We start from the raw sequence: 21,814 nt of genomic DNA, 5'->3' as shown, positions 1-21,814 counted from the left end.
AACTGACCTTTTTCTGAATTTTTTTTTCTGGTAGGAGAATGGTAGAAGCCGAGGCCTGGTGTCCACCTTGATTTTCCTGAGCTCGTGGTAGTGGCTGTCCTTTGCACTTCTCATGAGCCTCCAGACAATAGGATATGGTTGCCCTTCTGAGGCTGATACCAAAAGCAGAAAAGAGGTTTGTAAAACCCTTTTCTGCTTGAAAGAAACATATTCCTCATTTTAATAAGAGGGCAAAAGTATATGCTTCCTGTATTATTTGGCCCTTCAAGAATTCCACTGGTAATTTTATAGCCATTTAAAGAGATCGAGATTTGTCTCTGCTTGCTTTAACACCCTCTATCTTAGTTTTTGATTTAAAAAATATGATCCTGTATATAAAAGGACAGGCAAGCTCTTTTTCTGACTCCACCAATTCAAAATGTCTAATTTTTTCACTGCACTTGTCATTTGAAAATGGTCCTTAAAAATCATAGTTTCAGTACTGCTGTCAAAAAATCTGGGGCATAAACTGCATTGTTTCATGATAAGGTCATATTCCACATTATCAAATTTAAATTTTAACATCAAATAACATCGGATGATGAGACAAAAAAGAAAACTGCTCTCATTTACATTTCATGCTTGACCACCCAAGCTCTCTTCATTTTCCTATTAATGGTTTAAAGGAAAATCCTATTCAAAGCCAACTATTTGAATTAACATATTTTGCTCTTGTTAACTACAAAATGCTTCCATATTTACTTCATAGCTTTAGGGGCAAAATATACCCAAGGTGATGTGAATTTGCATCATGCTTTGAGAACACTAATAAACAACCATATATCTTTTTAATCAGTAGTCACATTATAAGATGCAAAAACCCCAGGGTTTACACAGTAAACAAATCTAAGAGAAAGAAAAAAATTCTAGTTTATTTCTCTCTTCCCTGGAAAGTCTCAATTTGTATAGGTAAATTCCAACAGAGCTTTATTTACTTCACTCTTGGAAATTCAGGCAAACTGATAGTTTTGTTTTATTTGGTGTGATGACTGATTACTTCTTAGGCTGCTGCTTTTTAAAAGAAATATATACATTTCCTTAAATTGTTATTTTTAAAGGATGGTAAAAGTGAAAAACTGGAAGTCAGAAAAGGATGGGAGCCTTAAGTATATAGTGGACCCCTTCTTTCCTCACACCTAAACCTTAGGATACTTATGTTTAAGAAAGGCTGCATCCTTGTAAGCAGTAGTTTATAAAATAACAAGTCATTGGGGAACCTGGGTGGCTCAGTTGGTTGAGCATCCAATTTCGGCTCAGGTCATGATCTCACGGTTCATGGGTTCGAGCCCTGCATCGGGCTTGCTGCTATCTGAGCCTGCTTTGGATCCTCGTTGCCCCTCCCCAGTGTGCTCTCTCTTTCTCTCTCAAAAATAAGTAAACATTAAAAAAAAATAAGTCATAGTTATCAATGAATCACCAGTTTGACTAATTAAGCACAGAGGGGCTGGTTGGTGGTCATATGTGACTCCCAGGTTCAAGGCTCCTTTTCCCTGGAAGTCCCAAGTTTCCTGTCTTGAATAATGCCTCTTCTTTTCAGCTAATATGACTGCTATTGGTACTGTTTAATTTATATTCATTGTAAAGAGTCTTGTGTTATACAGTGCATGGAGGTATCATTTATAATCATTAAATATTGCATGCACTGTAATGCCTCCTTACTGGTAGTACACAAGAGTAAGGAAGTCCTTTTTTTGCCTATAGCTTCTTTCCCCTAACAGTTATAACCCAGATATCTGCTATCTTCCCCTTCTTCAGGCTCTCTTGAGTGAGCAATGAAAATTTTATTGAAGATATTTTAGGGGATGGAGGGGAGGACATACATAACACATCCTATAGCAGATGCTTTAAAATCCTGCCTTAGCATTTCTGTTCTCTCAACATCCTCCTCTACTGTGCCGTACCCACCGGAGAGAAACTGGTCTGCCCCCAGCACCCCACCCCCCACTCCCAGTCCCCAGCCTCTCTAGTTTCTCTCTTCTTTCTTGATTTTTTTTGGGAGCTCTGTAACAGCTGTGACGATCTTATTTTCCTCTATGTCTAGCACAAAATAGACATTCGGTAAATATTTGTTGAATGTACAAATGGATCTTGCCTCCCTCTCCTGCCAATGTCAAAATTACCTCATCTCTGATTGGCACGGTAAATCGGCTTGGCTTCAGCAACTCTCCTCAAACATATAAAACAGAAAACCCACGATGAATAAGATCACTCTCCTGAAAAGCATTATTTGGTGATCAACTTTGGTTCCGTCACCTCACCCCCCAACCTCTAATGGTTTAATAAAAGAAATAATCATTGCTAGCACTTACTGTTTATATATGCAGTAATTATTCAGTTCTTTGTGTGCATTAATTCATATAATCCTCACAACAGTGCTCTAAGGTAGGTGTGCTGTTATGTTCACCCCCATCTTACACATGAAGAAACTGAGGCCTAGAGAAGTAACTTGCCCAGGGTTTTATAGCCATTGAGTGGCAGAGCCATGATTCAAAACCAGAAAATCTATCCTCAAAGTCCATATTCTTATATCTGCTAATTAATATTTCTTCTAAATTAACACAGTGCTCTCCCCAAGAAAACTTTAGTGATGAATAGAAATGTTTGTTTTATTACATATCCCATTACAACTGGGGCAAAAGGGGGGAAGGAAGTATCAATCTGGGGAAGCTTCCTAAGATGCCCTGCATATTAGTTGCTTTTCTTCACCCATAGCTGATATTTATTGAGTGCCAACTATGTGCTAAGTATAAGTGACACAGAAGTAAATAAAAAAGACAGGATCCTTACCTTTAGGCATACATTCTAGCTGTCAAGCTGGGCAGTAAACAGATAATTCCAGATGAAAGCTGGGGAATAGTGGGGGGTGGGGGGCATGTGGAGAGAACCAGGATTCTATGGGAATCCATATGAGGGCCTAACCTGAATCAAGAAATCAGCTCCCTTGAGGGGTTGATTTCTAAGCTGAGGCTGAAAGGATGAGTAGGAATTAGTCAGGTGCAGGGGCAGAAGAGAGGTGTGTCAGACAGAGTATTGGAATAGCATGTTTCAAGGCCTGCAGTGTGGCTATGGTAAAGTGAAGTCAGGAGACTGGACAGAGATAAGGAATAGAAGCTAAACAGTAGCCAGGGGCGACTGGGTGGTTCAGTCGGTTAAGCGTCCGACTTCAGCTCAGGTCATGATCTCACAGTCTGTGAGTTTGAGCCCCCTGTCAGGCTCTGTGCTGACAGCTCAGAGCCTGGAGCCTGTTTCCGATTCTGTGTCTCCCTCTCTCTCTGACCCTCCCCCATTCATGCTCTGTCTCTGTCTCAAAAATAAACAAACGTTAAAAAAAAAAAACAAAACTTTTTTAAAAAGTTAAACAGTAGCCAGATTGTGGAGGGAGTCCTTGGGGACAAATTATGGGTGTCACTATCTAAGATTAAGTAGAGGAAATGACATAGCAGAGCCAGCCCAAACTAGAACCCACACATCTAGACATGTCCCTGCCCTTAGTTTTTCTTTCAGAAAGTAGAATAATAAGTAACCAGGACTCACATAGGTATTGCAAGATTAAAATGAAGTTGAGTATGGTTTTCTTTGGGGTGGTTGTTCCAGGCGGGGCACGCACTCGAGGCTAGCCATGGCTCTGAACTAACACTATGCTAGCCAGGATTGTTTATCCTATGCCTGCAGCCCCGTTCACTGGTTCATGTGACCTCCCCTAGGAATCTCTTAAGAGTCACAAAGCAGCCACGATGGAAGACAAAACAGTGACAGAAAAAGAGAGTGACATGAAATCAAACAGAAAGCAGTTGAAAAGGTTTTGTAGGTAAAGCCCAGAACAAACAATTCTGTGCAGAAAGTACACGATCTGGGCAGACAGGGCATACTCAAGATGGTACAATTAACTGAGTTAGACCCAATAGCGCTGGGGCTAATGTTTTGTTTTCACTTGCTAATTTGATGAAAAAAATATTTTTACACACAGAAACTTTCACATATAACTGTTACATGTACTTTCATAGTACTATTTTTTGTCTTAAAAGATGAGAGGCACATATCCCTATAAACACATTGTTAATAGGGAATAAAAGCCTCAATATCACTCTCCTTTAGTAAAATGAAAATTTGGTTTTACACAACATGCATGAATTTTTTAAAATGTTTGTTTGTTTATTTATTTATTTTTGAGAGACAGAGACAGAGAGAGCACAAGTGGGGGAGGGGCAGAGAGTGAGAGGGAGACACAGAATCTGAAGCAGGCTCCAGGCTCTGAGCCGTCAGCACAGAGCCCAACGTAGGGCTCAAACTCACAAACCAAGCAATCATGACCTGAGCAGAAGTCGAATGCTTGCTTAACCAACTGAGCCACCCAGGCACCCACAACATGCATGAATTTAATGCCAATATATGCAAGGCACTGTTTCCGAATAAAAGGAGAGTCAAAAAGAAGAAAGGATCAAAGAAAATTAAATTTAATTTTCCTTTACATGTATATTCATCGTCTAGTTTCTTAAAACAGTAAATTCTTATTTATCCAAACAAAACAAAACAGTAAATCCTTACTTACCAAAACGCAGACTTTCCCCCTGAATTCTGCTTCTATGAGAATGGAAGGCAGATATCAGGAATTTATCTTTCAAGAGATCTTTTCATTTTATGTCATGGCATCAGTATAAATTCAGTCCATATTGTAACTGTAAACACATGACAAATACTGCTTTAGAGATAGGCAAACCGGGTGAGAACCTGATCACTACTCATTAGCTGTGTTACCATGGCTAGGTCACGTAACTTCTTTGCACCATAGTAGTACCAGCAGTAGAAGTGATATTTGTCTAATGTGCTACAAATTCCAAAGTACCCCACATTTATCCCAAATAGTATTATTAATATTTAATGAATGTGCCCACAGCTTTGGAGGTGAAGGGGTTCAGAACAAGTCTCCCCAACATGTGCTACTTTGGCATACGGACTATTTTGAGCCGAAGGCGATCAAGACCCTGCAGGCCTAAGAGAAACTTTCCACCCTTCCTTAACTAGAAGAATATGAATTGAGGGGTTTTGCCAGCGTAAGAGTTATTATCAGAGATAAGTTTTATCTTAATGACCTATCTGTACAGCAGGGCAAACATCTGATTACCAATCTGCCCTTCTTCTTATTGGCCTGTGAATTGCCCTCCTCCCCTTTGAAGCCCCAGGCCCCTATCCCATTTCTTAGCTCAGGATGGCAAATATAAGCCATTTAACCTTAATGTTATTAAATGTCTCATGTATGTGGGGGTTTCCACACATACAAAACTAAATTTGTTTTTCTCTTGTCCATCTGTCTCATGTCAATTTAATTTAGACCAGCCAGAAGAATCTTTGAAAGATAAAGGAAAAATTTTCCTCTCCAACATAGGCATGGTCTCATTTAAATCATAGGACATCCCAGGGTACCTTGGTGGCTCAGTTGGTTAAGCATTCAGACTTTGGCTCAGGTCATGATTTCACAGTTCCTGAGTTCAAGCCCTGCATTGGGCTCTCTGCTGTCAGTGCAGAGCCCGCTTTGGATTCTCTCCCTCAAAAATAAATAAACATTAAGAAATTTAAATCACAGAACACCTACAAGGGAAGTACTTTTGTTATGTCCATTTGACAAATAATAAAACTAAGGCTTACAGAGGTGAAGAAAATTCTTCCCCAAGGTGTACAGGAAGTGGCAGAAACATGTATGAATAGCTTCCAAGTCTGTTCTCTTAACCATTATGCTATCATTGCCATCATTTAGTTATTTCATTTACATTAGACTTTTTTTTATAAAAGCAGATCTCTGACTCTTGCAGGATTATAGTGCATTTAGAATGCCCAGCACAGTGCCTGGTATCTGGCACATGGTTAGCATGCGTTACATGGTTTCCGTGAGGAGGAAGGGCAAGGGAATAGGGAGTGAGAAGAAAGAAAGAATATTTCCACCTCCAACCAGGACATTTGATTCAGCTGCTCAATCTTTCCAGGTGGCTTCAGGCTCTCCAAGCACAGATTAAACCCAAGCTGACTGACACCATAGCTTTACCCCCATGTGGCTATTGAGCACTTTGAAGTGTGGCCACTCCAAATTAAGATGTGCTAAAAATATAAAATACCAGATTTTAAAGACATAGTCCAAAAAAGGATGTAAAATATCTCATTAATAAGTTGTAGAGATTATATACTGAAACGATATTTTGAGTAGATTAAGTTAAATAACATATTTTATTTTAATGTGTTTTTTTTACTTTTTTCATGTGGCTGCCAGAAATTTTCAAATTACGTATATGTCTCACCTTGTATATCTACCGGATAGTGCTGAAAGAGATTTGTCTATGTGGGCCTTCTTCCACTTCCAAAGAGTAGGTTTTTAACAGTAACTCAAATTTAAGCTGTTACACCACCGTCAACAGTATGCCACTTTGACACACCCCTTCTTCACGTGGGCCACATGACCTTCACTAGCTTGAACCTACTCTGTGTCATTTCGGGCCTTTCTAATGGAATCAAAACTCTGTCTCGTGCTTTAGAATTGGAAATATTTATCTGACTATTAGGATATGTCAGCTAGAAGATTCTAATAAAACTGTAGTTTGCATTTTGAACCTTCAGATGTATTGATGTTATTTTTACAGGAATATTTCCATAGTGCTCTTGGTAGGTGTAAATTGCTAGTAAAAAAATACGTAAACTAGAAAAGAAGGGTGTTATTTCATACTAAGGTTACACCATTCCTGAGATACATAACCCTTTAGATTCTCCTAAGATCCCAACCAGAGGGCATGGACAATTATGTACATGCTGCTTGATAAATGGAGTCCTTTGGACATGTAATATCGTTAGGAACTCTGGAAGTTTAATAAAAAATTATTTGATTTATGCCCTTCTCCCCCAGAACTCACCCCAGATAAACAGTTACTACCACCAGGAGCATTAGTGCTGCTTTGCACAAATAATTCCTTAAACAAGCAAACAAAAGGCATGAGGATTTGTTATGAACGGTTTTCATCTAAGCATATAGGGATTATTGCCTCCCACAACATTTTCTTTAAACATGGTTAGACTTACTTAGTTTAATGAGTTTGGGGATTGTTGCTTTTTCCCCTTCAACTTGCCAGATACATCAGAAATATTTATTTTCAGAGACAGTTTAAGGAACTCCGTAATTCCCAATCTGTTCAAGTTTTACAGTAAATCTGAGTTGAATGCCTGTCATTGTTCCCAATCTGGTCAAGCAAAAAGAAAAAAAGGCATACCGTTCATCAGAATAATTAGTTGATTGAGGTTAAATAATTCTAGAAATAAACATTTGACCCCCTGGCACATCATAAACCTCCTGGAGTGAGAAGGATTATAAATTAAACGTACAAGGTTTAAAATCATCCAGATACACCCCAAACATTATTGCAGGCATGTGGGACACATTTAGATAAGTTAAAACCAAGTGTGGGTTTAGAGTTTAGCCATCTTTGATCAGTGGCCTACTAAAGCTTTATTGCTTTGGTGCGAGTAGAGGAATCGTGACAACAGTGCCCCCTGCTGCCCGAAGGCCACCTCCCTTCCCCGAAACAAGTTTCAGGGATTTTTAAGACACATGGTACCCCAGGAGATAATGAAATTCTAGTAAGTATAAGGAGCTCAGGAAGGAAAAAACAAACAAACAAAAAAACCCAACTAACATTCATTGAGGGCTGACATTGCTCAAGCACTGTGATTTAATTTAACAATAATATGAAGTTTATCACAAATTCAGGAAAGAATAGGATGAAATCTCTGGATAAAGAAACCGAGGTTCAAGAAAGTTAGATGACATTTACAGGATTCATCACTAGAAATGGAATGAGCCAGGATTTGGACCCAGGTGTGTCTGGCTCCCAAGCCAGTGATTCTTATGTTGCGGCAAGATAGCAGTGGCTGGAGGCCTTGGGCACAGCTGAGACTCTTAAAAGTATCATGACCAACCATCCTGATTTGCCTGGGACTGAGAGGGTTCTGGGGACACTGGACTTTCAGTGCTGTAAATGGGAAAGTTGGGGGGCAAAACTGGGACAAGCTGGTTGCCCTAGCTAGAATTCAACTGAATAAAGCACCAGGCTAGGAGGGTCTGTTTGGGAGGGAGGAAGGCTGCCCAATTGTCTGTCTGTCCTGTTCCTCTCTGTGGCCCAGGTTGCTGTGCCACAGGTGTGCAGTCTCTGTCCTATTTTATTCTGTGACACATCCTGGGGCATTGTCAAAGAAGTTCACATTTCTGCCAGCTATGATTTCTTCAGTTCCCATCCTAAATCATCAGTCAGTTGGAATTTAGTTAACTGAATAAATCATTCGCTCGAGTGGAAGAGAAAGAGCAGAGACTGGGGCATCACGGAAACATGAGTTCTGTGAGGATTAATGAGGGCCAGAAAAAGCGGGTGAGTAACAGAACTGACATTCATGGAATGCTTACTAATGTTCAGGGCACTGGGCCAGGTATTTTGTGCGATTATCTCTTCTTTTAACGACTCTAAAGGTAGCTATAATTAACCCTAATTACAGATTTTTAAAAGGAATAAATAAATGAAGTTCACAAAGAGACTAAATAACATGGCTAAGGTCATCCAGCTGGAAGAAAGGGTGAAAAAATCTGGTACAGAAGCTTCCTAAATTGTTTCCTTCAACTTGTACATTTTCTTGAGCAATATATTAATGGTACAGAAGAAGTATCTCCTATGAATGAGATAAATTAATTTAACTTCTGTTTTCATGAAGTGGCCAGTGACTCATGCTACATGTTGGCAAAACATCCAAGTTACGCCTTCAGGACATAGAGGCCTAAGTAAATGGTACCTGCTGTTATTACTCTAGCCTTCTTTACTCCTCATTTTCTCCAAGCTCTGTTTTTGATAGAGTTCAGCATTTCCCAAAATATACTCCATGGGAGACTATGTCTGTGAAATGAGAATAGGCATCCGGTAAGAAAGGGGTTCTGGGATCCAGTAAAATGAGGATAGGCTAAGTTAGCTAGTCAGCAGACATTAAAGTTCTTTCCTCTGAAACTTCTCACTCTGTAATAAGTTCATGTGCCCCATGAAGCTCCAAGAGGAAGTTCTAGTGCTGTGTTCTCAACCTTTTATTCATTACTGGCCCTCCGTTTCCTGAAGCCTTTTTAGACATTCCCTTAATCACTCCTTTCCATCCACCTGCCCCTCCCCCAAATTAAATACTAAAGAATAAGATTTTGGTGAGTAGGTTGAGTTTGGGGGGGGGGGGCAAGCCATTGTATTAAGGGTTGAGTTTGGGGGGGGGGGCCAAGCCATTGTATTAAGGGGTTTTTGCCCCCTGTGAACTAATTTTTGCCCCCTTGAGGATGACACTGCTTCACTTGAGAATGCAGGCTCTGGCATGAAATGCTTCTCAAATGTGTTTGACCCACCACTGACCTTTCTCAAGTGGACCAATATTCCCAGGAACGTACTTTGGGAACCCCAATTTATTCAGCATGAGATAGTTTAGTTTAACACTTTTTGTTTTCTTATGAGTCAAGGAGAGAATCTCTTCTTTCATACTTATATTCCTGATGTGAAAAGATAAACTGAGACATATTAAAAGTTTAAGAGTTTATTTGAGCAAAGATCAATGCCAGTTGGGCAGCACCAAATGGGAAGCAGTTAGAAGCCTCCAGGGACAGGAATTAGGGGACAGACTTTCATAGAGAAGATGCCAAAGCAAACCAAAGAAATTATCTGATTGGCGTTTTGCTTTATATGGAAAAGCCTAGTTGGCCATTTGTGATTGGCTGTCCTTAGTTTTCAATTTCTTAACATTTGCAGGATTACATTTTGGTTTCCTTCCATAGACTGCTAAAGCATTAAATCCACCTTAGTCTATTTGCCTTGTTTAACTACTTTAACACTGGTATAAGACTATACAGTAAGGGGGTGCCTGGGTGGCTCAGTCAGTTAAGTGTCCAAGTCTTTTTTTAAAAAATTTTTTTAATATTCATTTTTGAGAGAGAGACGGAGTGCCAGTGGGGGAGACAGAGACAGAGAGAGGGAGACAGAGAATCTGAAGCAGACTTCGGGCTCTAAGCTGTCAGCACAGAGCCCGATGGGGGGCTCGAACCCACAGACCATGAGATAACGACTTGAGCCAAAGTCAGACACTCAGCCGACTGAGCCATCCAGCCACCCGGTAAGTGTCCAACTCTTTTTTTTTTTTTTTAATTTTTTTTAAATTTAAATTTATTTATTTTTGAGAGAGAGAGAGATACAGAGCATGAGCAGGGGAGGAACAGAGAGAGGAGACACAGAATCCGAAGCAGGCTCTAGGCTCTGAGCTGTTGGCACAGAGCCCGACGTGGGGTCGAACCCACGAACTGTAAGATCATGACCTGAGCTGAAGTCGGACGCTTAACTGACTGAGCCACCCAGCCGCCCCATAAGTATCCAACTCTTAATTTCAGCTCAGGTCATGATCTTATGGTTTGTGAGTTTGAACCCCACATTGGACTCTGAATTGACCGTGCAGAGCCTGCTTGGGATTCTGTATCTCCCTCTTTCTCTCTGTGCCTCCCCAACTCACTCTCTCTCAAAAATAATCATTAAAAAAAAAAAAAAAGACTACAATAAGGACAGGAGTTCAGTAAGACTTGTTGATTGAGAAAATCTATATCTGCCTCTGCTCTCCATCAGGTCATCATCCTAAGTTTGTAATTAGGACCCAATTCTATTTTTTTTTTTTTTTTATACTGCCAGTTTAAACAAGTATATGTTAGGAGCACCTGGGTGGCTCTGTCGGTTGAGTGTCCACTTCTAGATTTCAGCTCAGGTCATGATCTCAGAGGCGTGAAATCGATCCCCATGTAGGACTCTGTGCTGAGCATGGAGCCTGCTTAAGATTCTCTCTCTCCCTCTCTTTCTGCCCCTCCCCCGTGTGCACACACACGCACCCTCTCTCACACAAAATTAAAATAAATACATAAAAATATGGTATAACATACATAAAGTGGCTAATGTTCACTAATCTTAAGTGTACAGCTTGATGAATTTGCACAGGATAAAGTACTAAAATTTTTAATCAGAGAACCTTTAAAAAAAAAATCTTTGACCTCCCATCATCTACATACTGTGGTTTTCAAACTTTAATGAAGGATCCACCCGAGGGAGCTTATTAAAATTGCATATTCCTGCCCTCAGAGATTCTCATTCAGAGGTCTGGGGTGTGATCTTAGATTTTAAATAAAGCATTCCAGGTGATCCTGATGAGGTGGCCTATGGATCACACTTCTGAGAAATGTTAGCCTCCCTACAGGATAAATGTTAAAGTGCTGAATAAGGCATTAAAGCTTTCCCTAATTTGACCCGATTTCTCTTTTTCTAGACTCAACCCTTGCTAGTTTCCACCGTGTTGAATTACTCACCCCTCCTCAGTACTTCATGTATTCATGTTTCCCCTAACCTGGACTTCCATTTCCATCTACTTTATGTGACAGCCTCCTACTCATCCTTCAAGACCTCGCTACATGGTCATCTCCTCTGGGAAGTCTTCTCAACCTCATGAGATAGAATTGGTTGCTCCCTCATTGTTCACACAGAACTTGAATCAAACCCCTATCATAATACCACACAAGGCTGATTTTTAAATCCCCTTGTTTGAAAATAAGCAGGACTATATCTAGCTCCTCTTTGAGAGAGAGAGAGAGAGAGAGAATGCACTACAAGCTGGGGAGAAGGGTAGAGAGAGAGAGGAGAGAGAGAATCTTAAGCAGGCTCCATGCTCCGCTTGGAGCCCCACGCAGGTCTCAATCCCATGACCCTGGGATCATGACCTGAGCCGAAATCAAGAGTCAGATGCTCAACTGGCTGTGCCACCCAGGTGCCCCAGTCTAGCTCTTTCTTAAATCCCTAACCCTCCACAAGGCCCAGCACACAGTGGGTGAATGAATGAGTGAATGCTAGTGATTTACACGTGGAGTCACTCAGTTCTCACTTTGCAAGCCAATGAGACTGCAGTCTCCCTAGGGGAAGTGAGGGTTTCTGCCTCACTTTTGTGATCTCCAGAATTATGCCAGGGATTCAGTAGTCAATGAAAAAAATACCTAATGAATGAAAATAATCAACAGAATCCCCACCCCCAACTCAGGAGTACCTCCATGCTTCCTAAGCCCTCACTGCAATTCTTGGAGGGAAACAGGAGTGGCGTGTGAGTGCTTGGGGGGAGACGGCATCCCTATCTGCCAGATGAGAATGGTAGGCTAGAAGCCGCAGGACTGGCTGGCCTCCAACACCATGTTCCTGGTTCTCTCTGCCCATTCCTTCCATAGAACACTCTGTTGCCATGGAGAGGACTATTGCCCTAAGTGGGCACAATTAGGTGAGACCTCCAGAAAGGCCTCTCAGGAAAGCAACGGTGCATGGCGACTCTTCGCCCCCTAGCCCAACTCCTTATCTATTTGCTCGCCTATTCCTGTGTGTACTCATGTTTGTACCTATTGATTTACTTTATTAGCGTCTTTGTAGAGGACTAGGCAGCTGGGCTGGGCAGAAGCCACCTGGGCACGCAGAGCCTTACCTACCGCTCAAGGTGAGATCTGGGGACCACTGCCCATTGGCTAGGGAGGGCTGAGGGGATGGCCTCCTGCCGCTACCAGAAGCCCATTGGGCTAAAAGTGTGAGGGAGGAGCGGAGGGCGGTCCTGGCGGTGAGGGGCAGGGTGATGCTCCCCCTAAACCTCTGGGAGCCGGCCTCAGGCCCCCAGCTAACCCGACCTGTAGGGGCTGCGCAGGCGCGTGCCGAGGGCGGGCAGAAAGCCTACGGACACCGACCGTTGGGGTCACGCGCGGGAAGCTCACGAAGCATGCGCACCTGCCCTTGGGCCCCCGAGAGGAACGAGCTCCGGCCGAGAGAGGTGTGGGGCTGGACGGAGCGCGGTCATGCGTGACGCTGGCGGTTGCCGGGCCCCGCAGGCCAGAAGCTTGGGCCCGCTCAAGGGCAGGTTCTGGGCGGCGGCGGCCGCGAAGGAGCAGAGCTACGAGTACGGCTCCACGAGATACCTGCTGCTGTGCGGCCTGGGCGGCATGCTGAGCTGTGGGCTGACTCACACGGCCGTCGTGCCGCTGGACCTGGTCAAGTGCCGCATGCAGGTGGACCCCGCCAAGTACAAGGGCATCGTCCTCGGCTTCGGCGTGACGGTGCGCGACGATGGGCTGCGCGGCCTGGCCCGAGGCTGGGCGCCGACCTTCCTGGGCTACTCCCTGCAGGGCCTGTTTAAGTTCGGCCTCTACGAGGTCTTCAAGATGCGCTACGCCGAGCTCCTGGGCCCGGAGAAGGCGTACCGGTGGAGAACCGGCCTGTACCTGGCCGCGTCGGCCGGCGCCGAGTTCTTCGCCGACGTGGCGCTGGCGCCCATGGAGGCGGTGAAGGTGCGCATCCAGACGCAGCCCGGCTTCGCGGGCACGCTGCGTGCCGCCGCGCCGCGCATGTACCGCGAGGAGGGCCCGCGGGCCTTCTACAAGGGCGTGGCGCCGCTGTGGCTGCGCCAGATCCCCTACACCATGATGAAGTTCGCCTGCTTTGAGCGCACGGTGGAGGCGCTCTACGAGCACGTCGTCCCCAAGCCCCAGAGCCAGTGCACCAAGGCCGAGCAGCTGGCCGTGACCTTCGTGGCCGGCTACATCGCCGGCGTCTTCTGCGCCGTCGTGTCCCACCCGGCCGATTCGGTCGTGTCCGTTTTGAACAAGGAGAAGGGCAGCTCGGCCCTGGGAGTTCTCCAGAGACTGGGGTTCGCGGGCGTGTGGAAGGGCCTGTTCGCACGCATCATCATGATCGGCACCCTGACTGCGCTGCAGTGGTTCATCTATGACTCGGTCAAGGTCTATTTCAAGCTGCCTCGCCCCCCGGTCGCCCAAGCGCCCAAATCCCCGAAGAAGCAGAAGTAGGCGTGGGTGTGTCAGCTCCTGTGGCCACCGTCCACCCAGAGAGGCCATCCCGTGGGAAGGGGGGTGGGGGGTGCGTCCAGGCAGTGCTAGCGTGTAAAATGTTCGGTTTTCTGGTTTGGGAGAGGTGACGATATGTAGTCCGAGTTCTCTTTAAAGGATTGATTCCTTCTCTTTCGGCGATCCAAGAGGATTGCAGCCGTTTCATGTAGGGGTCCGGACCCTTGTCTTTGGGGAGTCGGCATGGCTGCTTTAGCTCGGTAGCTTTTGAGCCACTGTAAGGAGAAAACCCTTAACGGGAAGTCATGTTAGGTAATTCAGGGTCTCTAGTTTGTTTCTACCTTGATCCACCGTTCGGTGGAGATTTCCTGAATAGCCTACTAATGAGGTTTTAAGGTCAGCACAACTGTATGGGACAGGGAACAAAGTAAAATTCTACTAAAAGGCATTCACCTCAGTAGAAGTCGTGTACCTATTGAATAGATGACGGACTCATACCATGTTTCTTGTTCATGTCCATTACAGGTAAAAATTATTAAAAGTCAAATTGTGACTTATATTGCCTGATACCTTAGAATGTATTCTTTGTTTTCAAAGAGACATGACATGAGAAGATCTGCATTTTCTCATTTTGCTTTGTCCAATTCTCTTCCTGATGTTGCTGATTAGAACATAGCTCTCTCCAGGAAGTGCTACAATTGGATCAATGTGGAAAACCAAAATGAGATGAAGGGCAGGCTCTGAGAATAAATATGTAAAGAAAAGCCTCTGTTCTCTAAAAATTTCTTTTGTACAACTCAGCTTTCAACAGCCCCACATCCAAAGAGGATCATCCCACCCTGACATTTAAAAACACACACATGAAACCCTGCAATTCCAATTTTTTGTTGAATATTAAAGAATGGTTTTGGTGACTTTGGAAGGAAGATCTCACTTTTAATGTCACAAATGCCATTCATTTAATTTGGTACATGTTTCCATGATCTTTACAATGGTTGAGCTTCATAAAATTTACTGAAGTTATAAGGCACATTTTCAGTTTTCTGTGGCCTTCACATCTCTGCCTGAGGAAATTATAAAATTAGTGAAATTCTGTGAATTAGAGATGTTTATGGAATATGAGCAAGAAATAAACTTCAATGTGATATTTGCTATAATTTGCCTGAATGTTACACGGTTGCCTTAACTTGTATTAAAGACTGCAAACTTAAAAGATGTTGATGTTTTAACTATGTAATAGTAAACTGTTCAGTATAAACTGAAGTTTACACAATGTAACAGAAGCTTAAAAGTGTCTAAATTTAAGTTAAGTATATTTGAACTGTCTTGACTGAATAATAAAGAACTTGGAGGAAAAAATCAGAACTTGTGAATGAGCTAGAATGAAATTTATATTTAGGGCCTGTATTTTGTTTATTATTGGGGAAGATGCATGGGAAGGATACTATGTATTTTTTTTTTAATTTTTAAATGTTTATTTTTGAGAGAGAGAATGCGCGTGCATAAGTGGGGACGGGACAGAGAGGGAGGGAGGCATAGAATCTGCAGGAGGCTCCAGGCTCTGAGCTGTCAACACAGAGCCAGATGCAGGCCTCCTACCTGCCAACTGTGAGATCATGACCTGAGCAAAGTCGGACATTTAACCGACTGAGCCACCCAGGCACCCCCAGGATACTATGTATTATTAAGACATTGACTTTCCTTAGGCAGTTGGCTTCCAGGTTTTTGAAAAGAGTTCTCAATGAAGGAGAGTGATAAATTTCAAAGGACTAACTTGTGCATGTTCTTACTAGGAAAATTTTAATACAAATATATTTCTGTCTAGTGTTGCCTTGTAAAATGTTAGTGGGAAGTTTCTTTGGTCAACAGTTTAAGAAGTTCTTTCTATAAGTACTATGATTTAAGGATTTGCCACAAAATCTTTGGAATTTCAACATACCACTAGTTCTGCTCTGTGGCACTTCATGATTGCTCTGTTGGGAACACCAGGTAATTTCTGTAATATACCCTGAGAATTATAATCTAAGGAGAACTATTTGGCATATTCTGACTATCGTGGACATGGTCAAGGAAATGGGTTTACTTAGTTTGGGTTGGCAGTTTTCCTGTTCAGTTCCTAGATTTCTATTCATCTCTTTTTTTGTTGCTAGTTTACAAATGTCTGTCTAAGTAGGGGCCAGAGTAGCTGACAATAAAGACTAAAAATTAAGGTTAATAAAGGTCAATAAGTAAATCAATTTAAGTAAGGTTAATAAATACAAGTTCACTTAATTAAGTAACTTAATGACTGTTTTACATTCAGAGTCATTGGGGATTTTTTCCCTAGTTAACTATTCCTTTGGTACAACTTAAACTTCTATTCAGTGTTTTACTTTGTAATTACCGCTCAGTGAAATCATGCAAATCCATTAGGATCAGAAAAGCCATAGTATATGTTTGGCATTATGAGACATTTTATATGCATTTTCTCATAATCTCAATCCTTGAAGTAGTGCGTTTTATAGATAAAGTGCATTATATATACAAAGAAACAGATTCAAGGGCTGGGTAACTTTCTCAACATCATATAGCTAGTAAGTGATCGTCTGAATCAGAGTCCACATTTTCTTCATTACTCAAGCTCAGTGCCTTGACATAACCAGTAATTATTCTTTTCATAAGCTGCTTTTTATAGTGCCTCAAGAATATTTTTTAAATTTCTATTTGTAAAAAAAAGATTTCTAATTTTACACTAACGGAAAGTTTATAATGTATTTCGATTGGGGAAAACCTATGGCATAATTGCTTAGAAGTAATCAAACTGCAAACTATTTAAATACATGTAATTCAATATTTAAATCATTTTCCACACCAGGTCAGTGCCTCAGTCCTAACTTGAAGGGCCTGATGATATTAAAAAACAGTGCTGCTTCTTCTTCTCCTTTTTTTTTCTAATTTGTGGTACTGCAGTTTCAAGGCTTTATTTTATCGCATTTTCTAATTCTTTCCTCTAATCTTTAATTCCTATAGCTAAAAAAGCTGGCTTAGGCTATTTATCTTTTCCCCCAGGTGGTGATCAAAGTAGGTGTTTCAAGTATATGAAATTAATTTCATGATAGGGAGCTGTAATCTCATCCACTGATCCATCCTTTGAGAAGTGAATAAAGAGAGTAGGTAAAATCTTGAAAAACAAAGGCCATATTTACACGTTAAACCACACTGATAAAGATTGAAAAGAATCAAGGTATTAATGTTTCGAGTATTTGTCCTTGCTGTGTAAATGTGTCTTTAGAAAGTATTTCTTTTGAGCCTTTCAAAGGCAAGAATGATCACTGAAGTCAGATCACATTTTGATAAGCAGCCATTCAATTATAGTATGTTTGTTCTGTGTGATCTTAAAGATCAATATATTTTTTTAATCTTTTAATGTTTTATTTTTTGAGAGACAGCATGAGCGGGGAAGGGGCAGAGAGAGAGGGAGACACAGAATCCAAAGCAGGCTCAAGGTTCTGAGCTGTGAGCACTGAGCCCGATGCAGGGCTCGAACTCACAAGGTATGAGATCATGACCTGAGCCAAAGTCAGACGCTCAACCGACTGAGCTGCCCAGCCGCTCCAAGATCAATTTTTTTTTTTAATCGTAAGCAAAGAACTATTTCAAAGGGAATTAAATTTTAATATTATTTAGAAGGCTTTGTCTTGCTTTTGTGAATGGTAGGAAGAATTTCAACAATGCAATTATAACTAAGATTTGTGGGTATGTGTGCCCATTTTAGTTAACGTATTTTGAGACATTCAGTGATAGAGTATCCAAAATTTTTGAGGCAATTTGGTAATTCTGCCCATGCCCAGTTTGTAACACTATTGATCAACGTGTATCATATACCAAGTGTTGTGCTAGGCAGAGGGGTTTTCGTGATGAGCATGATGCATGGTCCCTGCCCTTAAGGAGCTTACAGTCTAGTAGGAAAAGCAATTTACAGTCATAGTGTGCTGCAGAGAAGTAGAGGGTGTTTGTAAGATTGGACATCCAAGTGATATAAAAAATGAGACCTAGAGGATAAGCAGGAGTTAGACTGGCAAAAAGAAGATACACAGCATGTGCACCTGCCCTGAAGAAAGAGAAAGCCTGATGGTTTTGAGGAAGTGAGAGAAGTTCATTTTGGCTGGAGCCTTTCAGTTGTAGAGGGGCTGGTATAAAATGAAGTAGGAAAGGTAAAAAGGAAGAGGGCCACTCCAAGCTTTGTAGTCCCTGTTAAAAAATTTGGGCTTCTTAGAGTGTTCTTACAGCCATTGGAAAACCCATGAAGGACTATAAGCATGGAATGACCTTCAGGTTGCTGTGTGGAAAGAAATGGAGTGGAGGGAGAAGAGATCAGTTAAAATGTTGCTATAATCCAGGTGAGAGAGACTTTATGGTGACCTGGACTATGATGACAGTGGGGACACTAAAGTATCACGAGAAGCCAAAAGGTGGAAATAACCCAAAAGTCCATCAGTGGATAAATGGATGGATAAATCGGGGTATGTACAAAGGGATATTATTCAACCATAAAAAGGAACAAAGGACTGACAGGAGCTACAAGTTGGATGCACCTCAAAGACCTCATGCAAAGTGAAAAAAGTCAGACACAAAAGGTCACATATTGCATGGTTCGTTTTTTACAATACATCAAAATAGACAAATCCATGGAGATAGTACACAGATTAGTGGTTACCAGGGGTTGGGGTGAAGGGAATGGGAAGTGATTATTTAATGGATATGGAGTATCTTTCTCAGGTTTTAAAAGCATGGAGAGGTGGTGGGTGAACAACCTTGTAAGTACACTAAATGGCATTTAATTGTACACTTTAAGATGGTTAATTGTGTGTTAAATTAATTTCACCTCGATAAAGATATCATGAAATGCTTTATTCATATTAGCTCCAAAGTGGAAACAACCCAAATGCCCATCAACTGATGAATGGATTAAAAATGTTGTATATCCATACGATGGAATGTTTTCACCATACAAAGGAATAAAATACTATTTCTCATAAAAGAAACACACGAATAAAATACATGCTACAACATGGATGAAACTTGAAATCATTATACTAAGTGAAAGAAGCCAGACAGAGCCAAAAATGGTATGCATTAATCTATATGAAATGTCCAGAACAGGCAAACTCATAGAAAGTAGATTAGCGGTTGCCAGGGGCTGGGGTGGAGGTGCAGGGATGGGAGGGAGGAATGGGGAGTGGCTGCTAATGGGTACAAGGTTTCTTTTTGGTATTATGAAAGTATTGTGGAATTAGTGGTGACGGTTGCACAATTTTTATACTACAAACCACTGGATGATACACTTTAAAAAGGTGAATTTCATGGTATGTGAATGATATCAATAAAGCTATGAAAAAATATCTTGAGACTATAAAATACACCTCAAACATCTTTTTCTTCCTAGAAATACAGCCTTCTGTCTTTCTCAATGGAGTTAAGACTCCAGCTGCAAGGATGGTTACTAGACCTATTGTGGTGATTATTTCGCAGTGTATGCAAACATCAAATCATCAAATCGTTATGTTGTACACCTGAAACTAATATGATGTTATGTGTCAATTACACCTCAATTTAAACAATAAGAAACCTTGTGTGGAAAAAAAAAAAAAAAGACCACAGCGCATTAGTAAACTGCTAGCTGTGTCATTGTCCTGTTAAATTCCATACAAACGAGTAGGGACAAACTGCACCACGTTGTAAAGGCTGGAAATTGCCTCTAAGGAATGAATGATATCTTCGTCTCTTAGTGATGCAGAGATCATTAATTTTGGAGAATTGTTAAGCCACCAACAATTTTGCCCTTTATTGTAAGAAAGAAAGAGGAACAGATGGATTTTGAGAAAAGCAGATGTGCGTATAATATACAAAAGAATCTCCATTAACCAACATGTTCAAGAATTGGTGGTTCTATTTAATGAACTGCAAGGTAACCAGAAATTCTTTTTTATCTCCAATTCTTGATGAATTTTTGTCTACATGTCTGATTCTCTTTCATAATATATTAAATATGATTAATAATTCAGGGATTTGTAAAGCCTCATGACTATCAGTTATGAAAAGCAATGCTTATTGTCTAGCCGTAGAGGGTGTAGGGCTTTTGGATGGATGTACACGGACCCTATACATAAGTGGATATGGCTGTGAGTATGTGTGTGTTTAATCCTCTGTGTTACTTTGAGACCCTGTCATTTGCTCCTTTGCTAAAGCACAGTGAAGGAAGAAACGGGGTTTACTTGAAGGTTACTTATTACTTATTACATATCTACTATATGATATTACCTCTATTATGCCAGGTACTTTCACATGTTATCTTACTATATGCCCACTTTGTGTTCTAGTAGGTTGTTTCAAAAACTGGTGATTTCATGGGTAAACTGTATGTAGTCCTGTGAGTTATCCCAGGGCTCCAAAATGGTAGACTATATCTAAGGAAATATTCCTAAATTATTATATTTTTAATATATGTCACTGTATCTATCTTTCCTGCCACAAAGGGGAAAAATGTGTGTTTAGAAAATACTAGTAAAATTTGGTATTCTCAAAGAAATCCTGTGGGTTGAAAGAACTCTGCCCCTTTGCAAGGCTGGTAATTCACATACACATAATTGTTAGTCTTCAGACATGAATCAGAGCTGCTGACAGGGTGATTGTCCATTTGTAAGAGGGTGGATGGAAACCTGGCAAAGAACCACAGTCCTTTCATCTCCATTAACGTTCACATTCTGGCTGTAGTTACATCTTACTCCCAGATATAAGGATTTGTCGCTGTAGTCATTGTCTTGTACCTCAATGTCTCCCCCAGCCCTTACCAAAAATATAAAGCTTTTTTTGTTGTGCTAAATCCGTACCGTTCGTTTGATTCATCTGTTGTGTTTGGAAACTTTTGTTCTCTTGGATCCTTACCTGTGTCTCATTAATGCCCTTACTAACATTTACAGCAATGATTCACTGTGCCAGGTATCGCGCTAACTACTGTACATCCAACGTATCACGTATTTACAACCATCCTGTGAGGTTGATATTTGTGTAAGTTAGGATTTGGGGGGGGGGTACAATAAACACAAAACCCTACACAACAGGTTAAACAATAAAAGACATTTATTGTTGACAAGAAATCTGGAGATAGGTAGACCAAGTTTGGTGCAATAGATCAGTGCTGCTCCAAGGACCTACACTCTTCGGGTCCTTCAGCTCTGCCACCTTTAATGCGTCAGTGATGGTCCCGTTTGTTTTGAAGAGATGGCTGCTCTTACCCCAAACATCATGTCTCCACAACAGCATCTGACTCAGGAAGCAAGAGGGCCAAAGGCAGATGGGCTTTCTCTTCACATGTGTCACTTATCAGAGAGGAAAATCTTTTCTGGGAAGCTTCTGCCAGATGTCCCGTTTGGCCTCATTGGTCAGAATTAGGTCACTTGCTCTCCTCCGGACCCTACAAACCAACCATTGGTGGCAGGAATGGACACCTTGGGTCGTTGCAGCGCATCTGCTGGGATTGGGCATATCGGGAGCTAAACAAAATCAGGATTTGTCGTCGTCGTCGCCGTCAGCAAGGAAGAGGAGTGAAATAGTTGGCAGGCAACCAGGCTCTGCCCTTACGTTCTCCCCTATTTTACAGATGAGGAAATGGAGGCTCCGAGAGATTGAGGTAAACCCATAGTGACAAAACCAGGACTCAAGCCAGGTCTGTCTGCCTCCACGGCAGTTTGTTGTCCCCTTACCTGCTTTAGCCTGGAACTTGCTATGAGGCAGAGGTACTATAGATGATATCAAAAAAGATTGATTACTGAAAGTGTCAGAAAAACTGCCTCCTAACAGTGACCGCATCACAGTGAAGTCTCGAAGCCGGGAATC

At 41.7% G+C, this 21,814-nt stretch overlaps 2 protein-coding genes and 1 long non-coding RNA gene across 6 annotated transcripts in view; 2 read left to right on the top strand and 1 right to left on the bottom strand.

Annotated features, from left to right (window-relative positions):
• The window catches only part of DMRTB1 (DMRT like family B with proline rich C-terminal 1), a 22,452-nt gene extending 9,337 nt beyond the window's left edge, over positions 1-13,115 (bottom strand). Inside the window, exons 1-6 of one of the 4 annotated variants that reach the window (XM_042952050.1) lie at positions 13,058-13,115; positions 8,854-8,954; positions 7,099-7,256; positions 4,589-4,715; positions 2,160-2,252; positions 8-152 (exon numbers count right to left, since the gene is read on the bottom strand). The gene's annotated coding sequence lies outside the window, so the exon portion shown is untranslated. Of the gene's footprint in view, positions 1-7; positions 153-2,159; positions 2,253-4,588; positions 4,716-7,098; positions 7,257-8,853; positions 8,955-12,153; positions 12,285-12,869; positions 12,958-13,057 lie in introns of those variants that run through there. The other 3 variants (XM_042952049.1, XM_042952048.1, XM_042952051.1) reach the window with 3 other exon arrangements.
• The window catches only part of LOC122227500, a 24,384-nt gene continuing 14,918 nt past the window's right edge, over positions 12,349-21,814 (top strand). The window contains exon 1 of the long non-coding RNA XR_006206087.1: positions 12,349-12,588. This is a non-coding gene — a long non-coding RNA (uncharacterized LOC122227500). The remainder of the gene's footprint in view (positions 12,589-21,814) is intronic.
• LOC122227499 (phosphate carrier protein, mitochondrial-like) lies at positions 12,602-15,301 on the top strand. Its single transcript, XM_042952052.1, has one exon. It carries the CDS (start codon positions 12,938-12,940, stop codon positions 13,940-13,942), a length of 1,005 nt encoding a protein of 334 aa, XP_042807986.1. The 5' UTR covers positions 12,602-12,937; the 3' UTR covers positions 13,943-15,301.

The sequence above is a fragment of the Panthera leo genome, chromosome C1 (genome assembly GCF_018350215.1).
Source record: "Panthera leo isolate Ple1 chromosome C1, P.leo_Ple1_pat1.1, whole genome shotgun sequence".
In the NCBI taxonomy this organism is placed as follows: Eukaryota; Metazoa; Chordata; class Mammalia; order Carnivora; family Felidae; genus Panthera; species Panthera leo.
The sequence above is the reverse complement of the archived record's forward strand: the minus strand, read 5'-3'. Positions and strand labels throughout refer to the sequence as shown.